The sequence below is a fragment of the Heptranchias perlo genome, chromosome 14 (assembly GCF_035084215.1).
Source record: "Heptranchias perlo isolate sHepPer1 chromosome 14, sHepPer1.hap1, whole genome shotgun sequence".
In the NCBI taxonomy this organism is placed as follows: Eukaryota; Metazoa; Chordata; class Chondrichthyes; order Hexanchiformes; family Hexanchidae; genus Heptranchias; species Heptranchias perlo.
The window spans coordinates 65485928-65505929 of NC_090338.1; the positions used below are offsets into that span (position 1 = coordinate 65485928).

A 20002-nucleotide genomic window follows, 5' to 3' on the forward strand; every position below is an offset into this window, starting at 1 on the left:
ATTCCCCAGAAATGGGGAAAAGAAAACCTGCTGCTGTGATGAAGAAGGCATGGCTGAAGAGATGAGCAGCAGGAGTGTTGTGCTCAGGACGTGGATTCAGTGCAGGGAGCGTTTTAATGACTTAGCCAGGTCAGGAAAGATGAGCACGGTTGCAGATTCACCTATACCATCCTGTAGTGCACGCCCACCCCAACACCCTCACTCTATCTTGCCAAGCGTACTCCATCACATCACTCCTCACACCCACTTAAGTTTCAACAGCACCCATCGTTCCATTTCAATGCACTTCCTCACCTTCCCATTTATCCATCCACCACTGCCACTCATCCCAATACTTATTTAATGTGATAGCACCTCAGTCAGCTTCCCCGATTCTCAGCGCACGTCCTCAAATGGCATTGTCAACACATTCCTCAAATGCACGTCAGTGCCATCTACCTGATTGTCACCCTCACCGAATGCACTGCATCCATCACATGCCTTGCAGACACTCATAGGTCTGTCATGCCCACTTGCAGGAGAAAAGAGCACAAAATACAAGGGAGAGGGAGAGGACCAGAGGTGGGCCACCACAGATCATGGCGTTAACAACTGCAGAGCAAGAGGCCATGGAGATAAATGGAATCTCAGCGCTCCTAAGCATTGGAGATGGCGACACTCAGACTTCACTGCTGCATGGTGGCAGAATTAAATCTCTCCGATCCACATCTCATACAAGACTAAATCATGTTGACTTGATTTCAGCACCGAATGATATATAATCACCTTAATCATGTGAATTTCAACATTTTTACATTCCCATGACTAAATCCTATCCATCTCTTTTATGCCATCACACGAAGGACAACAGCCCCTGCCCTTTGCAGACGCTGATTCCTTCTGAGGGTGCACTGTCACAGGACACGTGCGAACTAGGCACCAGCACAGATGCCAGCACTTCGGTGGGTCCTCTTAATGAGTTAGGTGGGATGTCACCTGGTGAATTGCACATCACAAGTGAGCTCGAGCAGAGAGTGGTGGCAGGGCAGCTGTAGAGAGTCCGCGTCGGAGAGCGCACTCCTCTCCAATCATTGTTCAGCTGGACAGAGATGCTGAACCCAGGGGGCCATTAATGAAAAGGAGAATGATAGAGGGTCAGCAGCAAATGTGTGAGATAGTGGCAGTCCTGCCAGGCACACTTTCCACAATATCCAAGAGGGTGGAAGAGTCCATTCAAACATTTGTGGATTGATGTCGCAGGCCATTGCAAGGATGTCTTCTATGTGTAGAGTGGCCTCCTCTGTGGGACTTGAATCACGGCGCAATAATCAGTCCCTGCCGGCCCTGACCACAGCCGTGCAAACTATGGATACCAATATTTCTGCTGCCTTAAACAAGATGACAGATACATTAGCTGTAGCCTTACAAGGCGTCACTGATCTGCACCAAGCTGCTCTCCAGCAGAGTGGTGGGAGTGATGTGGCACTGGCCCAGGAGACGGATGATAGCAAATGGGGACATGGAAGAGGGAACTCCACTCAAAGTGTCTCCACATCTCCCCCATTGCCCTCCCCTCAACCAGCACCCATCATACTGCCTCATCGCCCCATGGCCGAGTCTGCCCCTGCACAGGTGCAGGTGGAGCAGTGTTTGATGGGGCCTCATGGGCTCCAAAACCCAGAAGGCGTGGGCTGCAAGAACCTCAAAAGTCAGAGCAGGGTCAGCCTGCCTCTATTTCTGCTGAAGCCACAGGGATAGTACCATGTAGGAGCAGTAGGGAATGAGAAAGGAAAGCTTCGTAGTTCACCAAGGCACTTCCGTACCTTTCCAGGCACTAGAAGCGCCTCTTGAGCATGCCGATGGCTTGCTCGATGACACATCTGGTTGTCATATAGCTCGCATTGTACTGCTCCTGGTATTCATCGGCGGGGTTCCTCAGAGGAGTCATCAGTTAGGTTTGAAAGCTAGGCTTTGTCGCCTAGCAGCCATGCTTTAAGGCTGGTTCCAGGTATGCACAGGTCTGGGGTGTTGGACTGCCGCAGGATGAAAGCATCATGGCAGCTCCCTGGAAATTTGGTGCAGACCTGCATGAACCTCTTCTTGTGGTTGCACACCAGCTGAAAATTGATGGAATGAAACCCCTTGCAGTTGACGAATGCTCCTGATTGATCTGGTGGTGCTCGGATTGCCACGTGTGTGCAGTCGATGGCACCCTGTACCTGTGGGAAGCCAGTGCAAATCCCAGTGCCCGCTTATTCTGGCTATTGTCATCACAGGGGAAGTTTACATACCTCCCAGCCCTGGCATGCAACCTATCCGTCATCTGCCTTTATGTGTGGCTAACTACAAGACCCTTGATATGTATCCGGTAGCGCCCTGGAAGGAACCAGAGGCAAAAGAATTGAGGGCAGTGTTCACAGCATGCGTGGCCACCAGGTCCAGCAGGGAGCAGCTCTTCTTCTAGGAGGCTGTGGATGTCTGTGACCACCTGACGTGACAGTCTCAGCACTGCTCTTCTGAGAGGTCAAGGAAGCTGAGACCGTCTGTAGATCCTGTTAGGTGAGTAGTGCCTCCTGCAAACTCGACCCCTCTGCTGCTCCCCTCTCTGTTGTCCACCTGTAGCTCCCTCTACAACACGGCCTTGCTGCTGTGGATGCTGATTGTCTTCCTCATCTGAAGTCCAATCGAAAGCAGCCATGGCACTGCCAATCCTGATGTTCCCTGTGTGAACACCTCCAAACTGTACAAATAAATCTCTCACCACAAGTACTCTCACCAAACCGTTTCCCAGGGTGAGCTGAGAAAGCAGCTGTGAGCACTGAGCCTTTATTAATCTCGGGACACTTGACCTTTAACCATCCTCATGAAGTGCCACTCATTTTCACCTCCATTTCACTGACAAGTTTCCTGAACCCCGGGAAACCCATGCAGGAGGCGTTAATTTCAAATCGCTGCCATAATCTCATGAAAGGAGCCTCATTTAAATATTATAATGACGGACCCGCCTCTCCGGAGCGGGTTACTCGGACGCCCCGCTATCCGCCGCGGTTAAAACAGAAACGTGTGCGTGCACGGCAGGTTGGGGTCAGGTTTTGCGAATTTGACGATTTAACCCCCGACCGTCTCCCACCCGCCGTGGGGTCGTTAATATCGACCCCAAAATTTCAGTTTCTAAGGCATGAATCGGTTCACAGTATCTACACTGGAGGTCATTCTCCGTCATTTGATTTAACATTCTAATGTGTGTTTCTAGTTTATTGTAAATACCATGAATGTTATTAAAATGAGCATCTTGTTTTGAAATTGTCTTAAATCTATTTTTTTTAAAAAGACTACATTAGACACTGGGCCTTCACTGCTGGGAGCTGGGTTCAAATCCAGGGCAGACCGATGAGATGAAACTCTCCTCCGTCTGTTAGCCGAAAGGATCCTATGAGAAATGAATTTGTGTGGGCAAGGAACCTACAGCAAAAAAACTGCCCATAATTTGGCATCAGTTGGCAACCTCACTGAAAGCAGGTGTGGGAAATGGGAATATCACCGTGGGATAGGAGTGGGTGCTTCTAACATCGGGATTGAGCTATGTTGTTTGGAGCAGAGGAGAGGGCGATTTACTCGGCATCTAACTGTGCTTCATCTGAGAGCGATTGGTCCTGACGCTGCATGACTGAACTGGAAAGTGTTCCATTCTCACGCACTGAAATCTCTCACCATGAAGAGCCCAAAATTCAGACCAAAATGTGTCAGAAAAAGGAATGCTTGTAGTTATTGGGGAGGCTCAGTTACCGGTGGAGTTGGCAGCAGCCCACCATGTGTCCCACTGGGGAAAGTTTGGACCTCGGCAGATGATCAGTGATGTGATGGTATTGCTCTTTCCTGTTTACAAACTAAATCTTACAAAACATTTGTAGCATTTGGTCCTTGAATGGGCAACGTCTTGTTCTAAAGAGGCACCTTTGGTATTTGCCAATCTTCGTTCTTGGTAATGAGCATGTAAATAATGTAAATCAAGTTAAAAACCTAGCATCACATGACTTATGTGTGATGTTACTGATGTCTCGTGTCTCTTCTGGTTCATCTCTCTTTGCCTACATAACAGTCACTGCACTCCAAATAAAAAAGTAATCTACGGTGATAAAGGCTTTGAGATAATGTAATCAGGAGCTATACAAGTGCAAATACTTCTTTCCTCTCTCACCCGACAATAAAAGATGTTTGTGGAAAAACTTCTTCATAAAGATGGTGCCTCTTCAGCCGGGTGTATCTTACCTCAGTAACTTGACATCAAAGACTGTCTCCACATCATGCAGTACTGATGGCAGGTATTTCAAAGAAGCAACCTGAGATCAGGAAAAAGAAGATAAAAATGAATTAGTGAAACTGTACAGGCCTGCAGTCCTCATACATCAATCGCCTTCACAGCCAGAGTACCAACGGGTTGACGATAACTTGTATACCGAAGCTGTCACTGTTGCGGCTGATTCTGAAGCATTCTTTGAACCTCTGTCGGGTTGTTCCATGCCGCAGGTAAGGTTACGCCCCTCCCTTGCTACATTTCTAACGTGCTCACCATTTTAACGGCAGAGCTGTGCAGCTCGAGCAGAATTGCTGCTTCCGATTCCCCTTTGATGCCAGTTTTGAGTAAATCGATTTTACTTCAGAAGGAATGTTTGAGGGCGAGAGCTTGATGGATCCTCATGTCCATCAACCTATCACAAACTGAAAGCTCGGTTCAAACAATGCACTCACTGTGTGCCTTGATTTGTTCAAAACTTTTTTCACTGCCTTTGCGACTTTTTAAGTGTAAAATTGCAGTACTTGGGTACCAAATGATGCTGTTTGGGATGTGTAGTGATTCAAGGGATATTCCTCTGCATTACATTACTTGCCCTAGTTATCAATAACATTAAAAAAATTGTTGGGTGAGGGGCTTTGAAAGATGGGGATTTTTAATTGAATGCATTGAAGAACAAGGAGATAGTGTTGGTCAGCAAGGATAGAGGTGATGGGTGAGCAGGACTTGGTGCGGGATAGGATACAGGCAGTTGCGTTTTGGAAAAGTTGGAGTTTATGGAAAGTGGATGTAGGAAGGCCAGCAAGGAGAGCATTGGAATAATCAAGTCTGGAGGTGACAAAGGTTGGTCAGTGCAACCCTTCTCTTTCTTCCCCTCCCTTACCCCATATAATCAAATAGCTTACTAATAATCACCCCCAGGCTCATGTGTCAACATATGGACAAGGTCCTGAAGGATTGCCGATGCCCATGGAGTTGTCCCAACATGAGTCACTGTTGTAGGAGAGAAGGGGGAGTGAAGAAAATGGGACTGAAGTTTGAAACCAATTATTGAGACAAGCACATCTGACCAAACAGTATGATTAAATTCTGAATATGAAATAGATTTATATTTCACTGCTGGGAGAGTACTATAGACCCCCAAACAGAGGGAGCTAGAAGAGCAAATATGTAGGCAAATGTCTGAGAAGTGCAAAAACAATAGGGCAGTAATAGTAGGGGATTTTAACTACCCTAACATTAACTGAGATACAATCAGTGTAAAAGGTATAGAGGAAGCAGAATTCTTAAAATGAATTCAAGAGACCTTTTTTTAGACAGTACGTAGCAAGCCCAACAAGACAGAGGACAGTTCTGGATTTAATTTTAAGGAATGAAGCTGGGCAGGTGGAAGGAGTATCATTGAGGGAGCATTTTGGTGGTAGTGATCATAATTCAGTTAGATTTAGCGGAGCTATGGAAAAGGACAAAGATAGAACAGGAGTAAAAGTTCTCAACTGGGGAAAGGCCAATTTTACTAAGCTGAGATGTGATTTATCAAAAGCGGACTGGAAACAGCTACTTGAAGGTAAATCAGTGTCAAAGCAGTGGGAGGCATTCAAGGAGATAGTGAGGGTTCAGAGCAATTATGTTCCCACTAAGAAAAATCTAGAGCCCCCTGGAAGTCAAGGAGCATACAGTGTAGGATAAGGCAAAAAAGGGAAGCTTATGTCAGATACCGAGAGCTCAATACTGCAGAAAGCCTAGAGGAGTATAGAAAGTGCAGGGGTGAAATTAAAAAGGAAATTAGGAAAGCAAAGAGAGGGCATGAAAAAATGTTGGCAAGTAAAAGGTAACCTATGCATGGAGGCAGAAGACATGGGTATGGTTCTTAATGAATACTTTGCGTATGTCTTCACAAAAGAGCGGGACGATGCAGATATTGTAGTTAAGGAGGAGGAGTGTGAAATATTGGATGGGATGAATATAGTGAGAGAGGAAATGTTAAGGGGTTTAGCATCTCTGAAAGCAGGTAAATCGCCAGGCCCAGATGAAATGTACCCCAGGCTGCTAAGGGAAGCAATGGAGGAAATAGCGGAGGCTCTGACCATCATTTTCCAATCCTCTCTGGCTACAGACATGGTGCCGGAAGACTGGAGGACTGCTAACATTGTACCATTGTTTAAAAAGGGAGAACGGGATAGACCGAGTTATTACTAGCCTGTCAGCCTAACCTCGGTAATGGGCAAATTACTGGAAATAATTCTGAGGGACAATATTAATCGTCATTTAGAAAGGCACGGATTAATCAAGGACAGTTAGCATGGATTTGTTAAGGGAAGGTCATGTCTGACTAACTTGATTGAATTTTTTGAGGAAGTAACAAGGAGGGTTGATGAGAGTAGCGCGTTTGATGTAGTCTACATGGATTTCAGCAAGGCTTTTGACAAGGTCCCACATGGCAGACTGGTCAGAAAAGTAAAAGCACATGGGATCCAAGGGAAAGTGGCAAATTGAATCCAAAACTGGCTCAGTGGCAGAAAGCAAAGGGTAATGGTCGACGGGTGTTTTTGTGACGGGAAGGCTGTTTCCAGTGGGGTTCCGCAGGGCTCAGTACTAGGTCCCTTGCTTTTTGTGGTATATATCAATGATTTAGACTTAAATGTAGGAGACATGATTAAGAAGTTTGCAGAAGACACAAAAATTGGCCATGTGGTTGACAGTGAGGAAGAAAGCTGTCGACTGCAGGAAGATATCAATGGACTGGTCAGGTGGGCAGGAATGTAGCAAATGGAATTCAATCTGGAGAAGTTTGAGGTAATGCATTTGGGGAGGGCAAACAAGGGAAGGGAATACACAATAAATGGGAGGATACTGAGAAGTGTCGTGCATGTCCACAGATCCCTGAAGGTAGCAGGACAGGTGTTGAAGGTGATTAAGAAGGCATACAGGATACTTTCCTTTATTAGCCAAGGCATAGAATATAAGAGCAGGGAGGTTATGCTAGTATAAAACACTACTTAGGCCACAGCTAGAGTACTGCATTCGGTTCTGGTAACCACATTACAGGAAAGATGTGACTGCACTAGAGAGAGTACAAAGGAGATTTATAAGGATGTTGCCAGGACTGAAGAATTTTAGCTATGAGGAAATATTGGATAGACTGGGGTTGTTTTCTTTGGAACAGAGGAGGCTGTTATGAGGGGCCTAGATAGAGTGGATTGGAAGGACCTATTTCCCTTCGCAGAAGGGTCAATAACCAGGGGGCATAGATTTAAAGTATTTGGTAGAAGGAATAGAGGGGAGTTGAGGAGAATATTTTTCACCCAGAAGGGTGGTGGAGGTCTGGAACTCACTGCCTGAAAGGGCAGAAACCCTCAACTCATTTAAAAAGTACTTGGATGTGCACTTGAACTGCCATAACCTACAAGGCTACGGACCAAGAGCTGGAAAGTGGGATTAGGCTGGATAGCTCTTTTTCGGCCGGCACAGACATGATGGGCCTAATGGTCTCCTTCTGTGCCATAAATTTCTATGATTCTATGATTTAAATAGATCACTAAAGGTTAACGGGAGAGTTAATGCAGGTGTTCAAACTTCTGAGGGGTTTTGATACAGTACATAAAGAGAAACTGTTTCCACTGGCAGGAGGGTCGGTAACCAGAGAACACAGATTTAAGATGATTGGCAAAAGGACCAGGGTCGAAATTAGGAGAATTTTTTTTATGCAGCGAGTTGTTATCATCTGGAATTCACTGCCTGAAAGGGTGGAGGAAGCAGATTCAATGGTAACTTTCTAAAGGGACTTGGATATATACTTGAAAAGGAAAAATTTGCAGGACTATTGGAAAAGAGCAGGAGATTGGGACTAATTAGATAGCTCTTTCAAAGAGCCGGCACTGGCACAATGGGCCGAATGGCCTCCTTCTGTGCTGTTTCTGCGATTCTATGATAATTGGCATGGACATGTGTATCTCTTCCCTATGGATAATTGCGAAGTGAATACATCCTGTTGCCAGCAATCTCTTCCATTACCTTATTGCACAATCCCTGTATAGATAGCTCAGTCCCAACTGTCATCTGTACAATAGCCGTCTAACCTGTAGCAGAATTGTGGTCGCTTGCTGACTTTTCATCAGGTTGTTGATGGATTCAAACAGTTTTTTCAGTGATTCTTCAAACTCGGCCTGTTCCTTCTCTTCATAAAGTCTAGGACAAAGAGAAAGGTTTTTGTAGTTAGCGGGGAAAAGAAATGCATTTCTAAAGCATCAACTGTGTTGGTGTTTATAAGAGAATAAGAAGTAGGAGCAAGAGTAGGCCAGATGGCCCCTCAAGCCTGCTGTACCATTCAACAAGATCATAGTTGATCGTCGACCTCAACTCCACTTTCTCGCCCAATCCCCACATCCCTTGATTCCCTTAGTATCCAAAAATCTATTGTTCTCAGTTGTTGTTGAGTGTACTCAGTGACTGGGTATCCACAACCCCCTGGGGTAGAAAATTCCAAAGATTCAAAACCCTCTGAGTCAATAAATGTTTCCTCATCTCGGTCCTAAATGGCCAACACCTTATCTTGAAACAATGACCCCTAGTTCTGGACTCTCCAGCCAGGAGAAACAGCCTCTCAGCATTTACCCTGTCAAGCCCTCTAAGAATTTTATATGTTTCTATGAGATCACCTCTTCATTAGCATAATCTTCATTAACACGAGAATTTGTGAACATTTATGGGAAAGTAGAGCATTACTGACAAAGGAAGTGCAAGGCCTGTTGTGGGCATGGACTATATTAATACAGACAAGCATTTTTGTATTAATTGTTGGATGTTTGTTCAATCCTCTTTTAATATATTCTCTTGGCCTCTAGCTGAAGGGTCTGGCAGGGCAGTGAGGCTAACTCCACACCCTCTGCCAAAACCATTCTAAATCTAATCAGTTGAAGGGTGTTGAAGTGTGGCTGGAATACATGGGTCCTTTTCCTCCTTTATTGCCTCTGCTCCAAGTCTGAGGATCCAACTCATTGGCAACTCAACATCTAAGGGTGGTCCAAGTGTAAAATTTCAACTGAAGCTGGAATTCCTAGGACTGTTTTATTTCTGCAAATTGGAAATCAATGTGGAGGACCAAGACCCATAGAGCAGGATGCCAAAGGTTTGAAAAGTGGAGAGAAGGTTAAGGTCAAACAGAAAGACCAATGAAGTGTCATCTTGGGTTTTGAAGTTGAAAACTGAGAGAGGTAAGGACTTCCATGTTTTTGAGATCTGGGGGGGAAATATTGAGTTAGAGTAGGAGGTGCTGGGATGAGTATTGAATTCAATACAGTGAGGATTCAATGAGGAAGAGAAGTGCGTAGGTTTAATATTTAGAGTTTGGAAGAAACAAAAGAGGAACGTTCAGAGGAGCAATCGTCTTGTAACAGTGATTGAAAACAAAGAAATGTTATGGTGGGGGCAAGAGAAATGTTTGCATGAATATAGAATTGTGGAATTTTAGCTTAGGAGGCCATCGCACTTGTGCTGGTTCTTCGAAAGAGCATTCCACTTAGCCCCATTCCCGTGTTCTCTTCTCATGCCCTTTTAAAGTTTTCTTTTTTAAATATTTACCCACTTTCCTTTTAAAAGCCATGATGGATTCTGCTTTTCTAGGGCATTCCATGTCCTAACCACCGTTTGCCTAAAAAAAATCCTACCCTTTTTTTTTCTCTCTCTCCCTTTTCTCTCTCTTTTGTCCTCGCTCAATCCTCAATAAGACTAACGCTATATTGATCAAAAAGCCTCCATTACGGCACCTTATCAAAGGCCATTTAAAAGTCCGACATCCACTGCATTTCCTTTATCAGTACACTCTGTTATTTCCTCAAAGAATGTTTACATTTGTTAGATGCAATTTGCCTTTTACAAGTCCATTATGACTGTTCATAATTAACCCATGTTCTGGGTTGGTATTGATTCTAACCTGTATCACTGTCTCTAGAAACTAACCTACTGGTGATATTAGTCTGACTGGTGTACAATTACCTGGTTTATTGCTTTTCCTCTTTTTGAACAGAGGTATTACATTGGCCACCCTCTGACCAAAACTTGTGGTCAGAGCTTTAACAAAGGAAATAATTTGCATTTATATAGCACCTTTCACAACCTCAGAACATCCCAAAGTGCTTTACAGTCAATGAAGTACTTTTGAAGTGTAGTCACTGTTGTAACGTAGGGAAATGCAGCAGCCAATTTATGCACAGCAAGGTCCCACAAACAGCAATGAAATACATTACCTGAATAATCTGTTTTAGTGGTGTTAGTTGAGGGATAAATATTGGCCAGGACACTGGGGAGAACTCCCCTGCTCTTCTTCGAAATATTGCCATGGGATTTTCCACCTGAGAGGGCAGGCAGGGCTTTGGTTTAACATCTCATCTGAAAGACAGCAGCTTTTACAGTGCAGCATTCCCTCAGTACTGCACTGGAGTGTCAGCCTAAATTATGTGCTTAAGTCTCTGGAGGGGGACTTGAAGCCATGACTTTCTGACTCCGATGCGAGAACACTACCCACCAATAGGAAAACAAGGGATTTGGCAAAGGTAAAGGAACCATGATCGAAAAGGAAAGGTTCTTGGGAGGTTTTTGAAGTCAGCAAATGAAGTAGCAAGGCAGACCGGTTTTGGAAGAGAGTTCCAGACATAGAAAACATTGAAATCAATCTCTCGAGATTGGAATAGTTTGCACGGTTGTCTTCTCTTAATCAAAATTTGCTTTTTCCAGTCTCAGCCAGATTCCAAGGTAATTTCCATTTGTGTATTATTCAAAACGCATTTGTTTTCTGTCCTTCAGAAGAGACGTTAAACCCAAGGTCCTGTCTTCCTGTTCCAATAGATCAGGTGGACATTAACGATCGCACGGCACCATTCAAGTAAGAGTTGGGAGTTCGCCCATTATCCTAGCCAACATTCTGTCCTCAACCAACAACACCAAAGACAGATTAACTGGCCATTCATCTCACTTACTGTTTGTGGGATCTTGCTGTGTTTACCCACATACCAAGTGACTCCATTAAAAAAAAATGCTTTGGGATTTCATGAGAAATGTAAGAAGATGCTACATCAATACAAATTCTTTTTATAGAAGTAGGTTTTGAAATAACATGGACACACTATCCTCATTAATGAATGATTTGCATTCATATAGGATCTTATATCGTCTCTCAGAAACATTTCAACACAGTTCACACATAATGAATTGTTTTGTAGTATAATTTCTTTAAATGACCACTGGAACCAGTATCTACAGGACAACACTTCTGATTGCACTGCCCTCCCTCAGTACTGTACTGAAGTGTCAACCTAGATAACGTGCTCAAGGCCTGGAGCGGGGCTTGAACTAGAAGCAAGAGGTCCACCACAGCTAAGCTGACTCTTAGAAAGCTTGAGTGTTTGATTAGTCCTGTCGAGGACAGTCACTGGCAGCCTATTACCACTCTAAACTTTATGGATGAGTATCTAAATGAGCTAGGAGAAGCTATGACAGTGGAGGCACTTGGTTAAATATTCTTTTATGTACCACACATAATCATTTGCCTACTGACTCTCCATCATAATGTTTCAGTCCTATTTCAAGTATAGATGCCTAGAGAAGCACTCTCAACTGCACTATTGTCCATTAGCTAAATGAGCTTTATTGTCCATTATTGAGAACAAGTTTATGCCTCTTTCTAACTGGTGCTGGCTTTGGCAGCTGCTTTGTATCCCTTTGTATTGGGATTCAGTGGAGCCCTCCATGCAAATACCCTGTACGCCTGTCCAATTTACATTTAATAGTGATCAAGTAGTATTTTTGGCTGATTGATAACCAAAGTGCTTACTTTATTAAATTCTGACAGCTTATGGATCTCCTTCTAAAACCCATTTTTTAAATTAAACAGTAAATACTTAAAAATATATATATTTTAAACAAGCAGTCTGATTAAGGTAATGAAAAGTTAAGATGTTCAATTAATAAAGGAAGTAAATCAATATCTGGAACTTACTGTGCAAATAACGATCGTGACCTCACTATGAACTTAAAGATGTACTCTAGTGCTTTCAAAGTCCGTAAGATTGGTTCACACTGCTTGCCTTCACTACATATATCCAGGTAGTTTTTCAACACTGTCATCAGTTTTCTAGAGTAAGATTCACGGAACAAAATGAAGAATGTCATGTTAAAAAAAATTGTACACTTGTCGATAATTTGATTTCTGTACATGTATGATTTTGATTTTTTTTCAATTGTATTATTTGTTGAAATAACTATGGATGTACTGAAAGAGATTTAGGGGAATTTGAAGACTTGGCATTTAACATGTCCAGCAACTGAAAAGCACTACTTAATAGAGCAAATAGAATGCTGAATTATATAAAGAAAGAAAGACTTGCATTTATATAACGCCTTTCCTGACCTCAGGACCTCCCAAAGTGCTTTACAACCAATTAAGTACTTTTGAAGTGTAGTCACTGTTGTAATGTAGGGAAACGCAGCAGCCAATTTTTCAGCAAGATCCCACAAACAGCAATGTGATAATGGCCAGATAATCTGTTTTTTAATTATGTTGGTTGAGGGATAAATATTGGCTAGGACACCAGGGAGAACTCCCCTACTCTTCTTCGAAATACTTCCATGGATTCTTTTACATCCACCTGGGAGGGAAGACGGGGCCTTGGTTTAGCGTCTCATCCGAAAGACGGCACCCACGACAGTGCAGCACTCCCTCAGTACTGCACTGGAATGTCAGCCTAGATATTGTGCTCAAGTCCCTGAAGTGGGTTTTGAACCCACAACCTCTGATTCACAGGCAAGACCACTACCACTGAGCCATGGCTAACGCCAAAACAGTAGGGTGCAAGTTATGAGGAAGTCTTGCTGCAACTGTGCAGTATTAAGGTTAGGCCATACCTTGAGTGCTTGGTCCATTTCTGGTCACTAAGACACAAGGGAGGCATTCAAGCCCTCAAAGTGCTACAAGAGGAGCCATAAGACTAGCCTCTATGAGGGAAGACTGGAAAAGCTTGAGATTTTAAACCTTGAAAGGTATTGACTATGGTCTTGTGAAGTAAATAAAATATTGTATAGAAAGGGGTAAATCTATAAAGGTACTTTGGATTAAACAGTGACCAGAGGACAAAGGGCACAGGTTCAAATTAGCAAAAGGCAAATTTCAGACTGATATCAGGAAGTTCTTTGCATAAAGGTCATCATGATATGTGATGTACTTCCAGGTAGGTGAAAACCCTGGAATCATTTAAGAAACTGTCCCGATGAGGGGATCTCTAGCTTTTTTTTGAATGATATAGCTGAATAGATTTCTCTATTTATCTTGTGATGTCTCTTTAAAATTTGTCCTTTGGGTGTGTCACTTTTCTGGACATTTTTTGATCATGTTTCCTCAAAAAGGAATTTGGTTAAAGAGTTACCTCTAATGCTAGAGGGTTTCAAAAGCAATATATATTCTTACGAGTTTTTTTAAAAAAAGGCACCCAGATGATCAATAAGCTAAATGGGGTGTCATTTCTCCTGGGGACAAACAATAGGCGATTTGCTAGCTAGTCTGGGTATTCAGAAAGACACCTCTCAATGAAGTGTTGGAAAACCCTTTCATCTCTGTTTGTCCATGAGAGAGGCTTTTAAAAAATTGGGACGCAAACAGCAAAAGGTTTTTAGAAACAGACAGCATAGATAGTCAGATTGAAATGCTGCGCGAAGGTTAAAAGAAGATGGGAGACTATAAGGAGAGAGGTTCTGCTCTAGACTACAGGACAGGGTGCAGAGAGATTATGCTGTGAATTAAGTAAGAAGTCCCACTGATGTGGGGTAGCATGGTATGTTCTTTATTTTGTATCTTTATGTGAATATAAGTTGTTCTGATTGAACTAAGTGACACTGATCACTCCCTTTGCTCTGTATGTCTGCCTTACTGTGTAAAAAAGTAAGTTTTGATTCAAACCAAACTTCGCCTCATCTAATGTTTGCTTAGTCTGCCATAGGAGAGATTGAAGATCTACAGTTATGAAAGACCAGAAGATCCGGTCCAGGTCACAAGGGTGTTTCACTGTTACACTCCTGGGTCCCACTACCATACAAGTGGAAATAGAGCAGTGTGAATCCACTCACATTTAAAGTAAGCCATTCAAACCTCCTATAGGAACAACTGATTCCACTGAACTCAAGAAGGTATCTATGGTGGACCTGAATTTGTAATAGGGTACCGGAGGACAAACCCAATGGCCTCCTGCATACTCCAACAACCCTAATTCAGTAAAGTGATAAATAACTCTGTAGTTGATCTTAACGACACAAGAAACCAAGTTTCAGATGAAGGAGCTGTCCGGGATCCAGCTACACAGGAGAAAGAAGCAACATTGGAAGCTTTTCCACCAGTGTTTTGGACATTTGTTTTCCACACAGATATTTTACTAATTAGTACAGAATGTTGACATACATGCCAACCTAGAAAACGAGCAAAAGCAGACCAACAACTTCAGAAAAAGCTTCAAAATGTTGACCATTCAAGAACAACCTCAAAATGTGAAGGCAATAATTCCATCTTAAGTGCTAGTATGCACAACATCCTTCACTTGTACTGAAGGGGAAAAAAACATAAGTATGTGAAAGGCAAAAGAGGAAATTCTTTTCTTCTTTAACATTGCTGGTCCACATGCTGACACTTGTCTCCCTCAATTCAACCTGGCGCTCTGCTCCACCCTCCCACCCTTTGGCACTCACCCTGCCTATTCTGTCAATTAATGCTGCCACTCTCCTTGCTCCCCATTCCACAACACCGCTCCCCAACCTATGCCCCCAAATCCCTCTCCTGCAATACTATCCATTTCGCCTTCCCTCCCCCTTTCATTGCTATCTCTTTGCCCTCTTTCACTGCCATTCATTCCCATTGTTTTAATTGGTATTAATACCCCAACAGTCACTCGGTGTCACTCCTACACTGAGTCCAGCTTCCATTACATCGGACTTGGTCTCACCTTCTCTCAACACCGTTCCTCATGCAATGGCAAGGATTGTGGCCTCTGTGTGCCATAGGTGGGTGGACGTGGAGCTACAGGGAAAGGGGCCCTGATCAGTGGTGTTATTAGTCAGCAAACACTGACCACGACCCCCAAAATGCTGGCTGTCCATGTGAAATGCTGAAAGTCGGCAGTGAGGTGCAGCTGCAGTAGCTCTTGAGTTCATGGTCTAAATATTTGGATTCATTCCCAGCGATACCTGTGATGCTGCCCTTCTTACGATCTGAAATGTTCTCTTTTTGCTTTTTGTTCACCTTTCCAATTTTCATCCCTTCTCCCTCAAAAGCGGTGACTCCATGGACGCCAGCCATCTTCAGTACCTTACCCAAGTGGCTTTTCTCCATGTATGATCCCAGTTAGTTGGCACTGGCAGACACGCGTGAAGAACGACCACTTGGACAGGGTATGAAAGGGTTGCCCCTGCGTGTGGAGATATGCTCCCAAAATTAGCTGCTGCCCTCAGTAGAGGAGTGGAGGCAAGGAGAGAGAATTCGCTCGTTACAGGAGAGGAGACTATTCCTTGGGGTAGGCCGTGTTGATTACACAGAATTACACAGAATTTACAGCACAGAAACAGGCCATTCGGCCCAACTGGTCCACGCCAGTGTTAATGTTCCACACGAGCCTTCTCCCATCTTACATCACCTGACCCTATCAGCATACCTTCTATTCCTTTCTCCCTCATTTAGTTATCTAGCTTCCCCTTAAATCCATCTGTGCTATTCGCCTCAACTACTCCATGTGGTAGTAAGTTCCACATTCTAACCACTCTCTGGGTAAAGAAGTTTCTCCTGAATTCCTTATTGGATTTATTAGTGACTATCTTATATTTATGGCCCTTAGTTTTGGATTCCCCCACAAGTGGCAACATTCTCTCTTCGTCTACCGTAGATGAAGAAGATGAGAAGCACTTGTCCTCTCAATTATTCTAATACTGGTCATAAATTTTCACTCCATAGAGTGCACTTCTATTAACAGTGCTCACCTAGCTGGAGGGAAACACTCAGCATGATTTTTAAGCCCCTTGTTGGTCTAACTGTAAGCTGCAAATTGTTACACTTTGCTGATGCAACAGTGAAGGATGACCCAATTAAAAGCAAGGCTACTGCACTGCCAGCTACAGGAATGGAACGTACTTATAAGCCAAGGTTGCACTGAAGTGCTGTTTGATGTAGGCTTCAAGGACAGCGTTGAAGTGCTGGAATTTCCTGTCTGCGATCAGCCCTATAATGTATATCTGTAAAACAAAAATGATTATGTTACAATCACCATGGGAAAGGACAGGTTCAATATGTACAATAGTTTTTTTTAAATATAATTTCTCTTAAAGGGCCTGCATTGTCTCCTTTGAGCAGCGTGTTTCACTAACTCCTTATTGAAGATTCAATACGCTGAGGGAGTGCTGCACTGTCAGAGGTTCCATCATTTGGATGAGACATTAAACCCAGGCCCTGTCTGCCCTCTCAGGTGGATGTGAAAGATCCCATGGAATTATTCGAAGAAGAGCAGAGGAGTTCTCCTCGGTGTCCTAATTATCAAGTTCGGATGGTGGGCAGTCCAACTTGAAAGTAGGCCATGAATCCATACAATCCAGACACATAGCACACTGGACGTAATACACATACAGTTTAATTTTGTGTTTAAACCTGAGAATTACCCACCGAAAGATGGATTCAATGATTATCCCTTAAGCAACACCACTGAAAAAGACAATCTGGTCATTTATCTTGTTTCTATTTGTGGGACCTTGCTGTGCACAAATTGGCTGCTGCGTTTCCTACATTACAACAGTGACCACACTCCAAAAGTATTTCATTGTAAAGCACTTTGGGATGTTCTAAGGTCGTGAAAGGAGCTATGACAGAAATAAAATACTTTCAATACAGGTTTCAACTATCTTCACAAAGTAGAATACTAAAAGGAGCTGAAAGGTAGCATTAATGGCCTCCTCATTATTTCCTCCCTATGGAATTTTATCCGGCCATCCGTGTTTCCATTAATATGTTTTTGGGATTATACAATGCTGGCAAGGCCGCATTTATTGTCCAGCACTGGTTGTCCTGGGTTGATGGTGGCGAACCTTCTCCTTGAACTGCTGCAGCTCTTATGCTAATGGTGCTCCATGAATGGTCTTAACTAGGGAATTCCAGCATTTTGACCCAGTGATGGTGAAGGAACGGTAATAGATGTCCAAGTCAGGATGGGGGGGAACTTGGAGAGAACTTAGTGATTGTATTCCTCTATTCTTTTTATAAAAATATTATCCATTCTCAGAATGTGGCAGTTAAGAGTCAACCACATTGGTGTGGGACTGGAGTGACATATAGGGCAGACTGGGTAAGGGCAGGAGGTTTCATTCGCTAAAGGACTTTAGTGAACCAGTTGAGTTTTTGACAATCCAACAATTTCATTCAAATTCTCAAACTGCTGAGGTGAGATTTGAACTCATATTCTCTGGATTATTAGTCCAGGCGTCTGGATTATTAGTCCAGTCACATAACCACTACACTACTGTACCCATTCATTTTGCTGCTCTTGTTCTTGGTGCAAAAGGTCCCAGGGCTGGGAGGTGCTATCAAAGTAAGGTGAATTGCTGCAATGCATCCTGTAGATCATACGTACCACACAGCTGTGTGACACAGGTGACTGTCGATGCTCTTGATACTGAGAGGAAATCAATTGCTTCCTGCACCAGATCGGAAAACCAGTTGCAAGTGTCACACTAGAACTGCAGTTCGAGTCAACATCCATGAATTTCATTGGGTTTAACCCGAATCCGTCTTTCGGTGGGTAATTCTCAGGTTTAAACACAAAATTAAACTGTGCGTGTATTATGTCCAGTGTGCTGTGTGCCTGGATTGTATGGATTCATGGCCTACTTTCAAGTTGGACTGCCCACCATCCAAACTTGGTAACAAAAAGAGTTACAGTATCGCCCACAGTCATGTTTCACTCACAAAGTTTTAAAAGAAAATGCTTTCAATTCATGTAGGAAATCTAGCTTTCTGCAAGTACAAATTTCCCACATGAATTGGGAGTGCTGGCGATGCTGGATTCAGGGCCCGTACCAAGAATTAGTTGGAAGTGCAGAAGCCCTGAGGCCCTCTGTTAAAACTATCTTATCGCTCTTGAAACTGTTCATCAAAAAGCAACCGCTGCTGCAGGAGGTTTTTATAACAATGGAATTGCCCCAGATAGGTCCTCCAGTACAACAGGTTACACTTTCAAGAAGATGGTTTGTATTCCCCAATGCTCAGGCTACATAAGCAAGATCACGGCAGTGTGTGGCCTGGGTCCAAACAGCTCTCTGCACTTACCCACGTAGGAATTGCATAACAAATAAAATTACACTGCCAGACAGTCCGAACAGAAAGGCCCAGAATTTCCACAGAACTGCTCCCGCTCTGCCATCATAAATTCGCCAGAAGTGGGGCAGAAAAGCCGATTATGCGCGTAAATGGGTCTCCCGCAAAGTTACGACAGCGGAGCAACACATTTAGAACCAATTTTTTTCTGATCATATGCATCTCATTGTAGAGTTTGCTGATGTATTTTGTATCAAAAAATGAATGAAGAGTTGGTGACCACCCAAAGCATCTGGGGTCCTAAAGCAGACCTCAAATCCCCAACAAATGAGCCCCGCCTTATACTTTCTTTGCTTGGGCTTGTCTTTAACATCGTAACATTTTTCTTGGGTTGGAAGCGCCTCACCCTGTCTTGCTTAGAGTGAATGGGATCCCTTGAGTAGGCCAACAGCAATGCACCCTCTAAACTGTCCCATCAAACACTACCAGGGCAGGTTCAGCACCGGTTAGGTACAGAGTAAAGCTCCCTCTAACACTGTCCCATCAAACACTACCAGGGCAAGTTCAGCATGGGTTAGATACAGAGTAAAGCTCCCTCTACAATGTCCCATCAAACACTCCCAGGGCAGGTTCAGCATGGGTTAGATACAGAGTAAAGCTCCCTCTACACTGTCCCATCAAACACTACCAAGGCAGGTTCAGCATGGGTTAGATACAGAGTAAAGCTCCTTCTACACTGTTCCATCAAACACTCCCAAGGCAGGTACAGTATTGGTTAGATACAGAGTAAAACTCCCTCTACACTATCCCATCGAACACTCCCATTGAAGCAGAGTGCCGACAAGTTTGTGTGACTAGGGAAGACATCACAGCTGAGTCTACACCTGATGTTCACATGCACCAGTTGGTACATAGGGATCATGAGTGGGATGGCTGGCTGGCATTACTTCAGGAGCACTGAGCACCCTCTACCATCACACTGACAGAGATCAGGTAACGGCACTGTCACATTATTGATCGTATTTCCATTGAAAGGATTTTAAAAAGAGTTACATTTAAATTTTAGGTTTTTAAAGCAAAGTGTATTCACATAAGTTTTTTTTAAAAAGAGTATTGACACAAAAGGTGCTTAAAGTGTTAATGAACCAGGCTTTGAAATTGTTTCCCCAAAGACCAAAAATAATAATCAATTCATTAGTCTGTCTCAGTAATCAGTAAACACCTCACGCCCATTGTGTTGGAAGTCCCCACTCCCTGGCGCTTGCCAGGTGCTGTCTGGCACATGTCCTCTCCTCTGAATTTGAACACAGGGAGGTAAGAAATAGAGATAAAAACACACACAGTCAGTCAGGTCGAACAAATGCTGCAAGAAGATTAAGATACAGGAGAGTAGTTATGAGTTA

The 20002-nt window shown here is 43.5% G+C and overlaps 1 protein-coding gene across 1 annotated transcript in view; it reads right to left on the reverse strand.

Moving 5' to 3' along the window:
- Positions 1 to 20002, reverse strand: part of LOC137332588 (dedicator of cytokinesis protein 2-like) — a 555930-nt gene that overhangs the window by 374430 nt on the left and 161498 nt on the right. The window contains exons 21-24 of the mRNA XM_067996525.1: positions 16431 to 16531; positions 12267 to 12401; positions 8353 to 8461; positions 4249 to 4319 (exon numbers count right to left, since the gene is read on the reverse strand). Of these exons, the coding sequence (XP_067852626.1) occupies positions 4249 to 4319; positions 8353 to 8461; positions 12267 to 12401; positions 16431 to 16531 (416 nt within the window). The remainder of the gene's footprint in view (positions 1 to 4248; positions 4320 to 8352; positions 8462 to 12266; positions 12402 to 16430; positions 16532 to 20002) is intronic.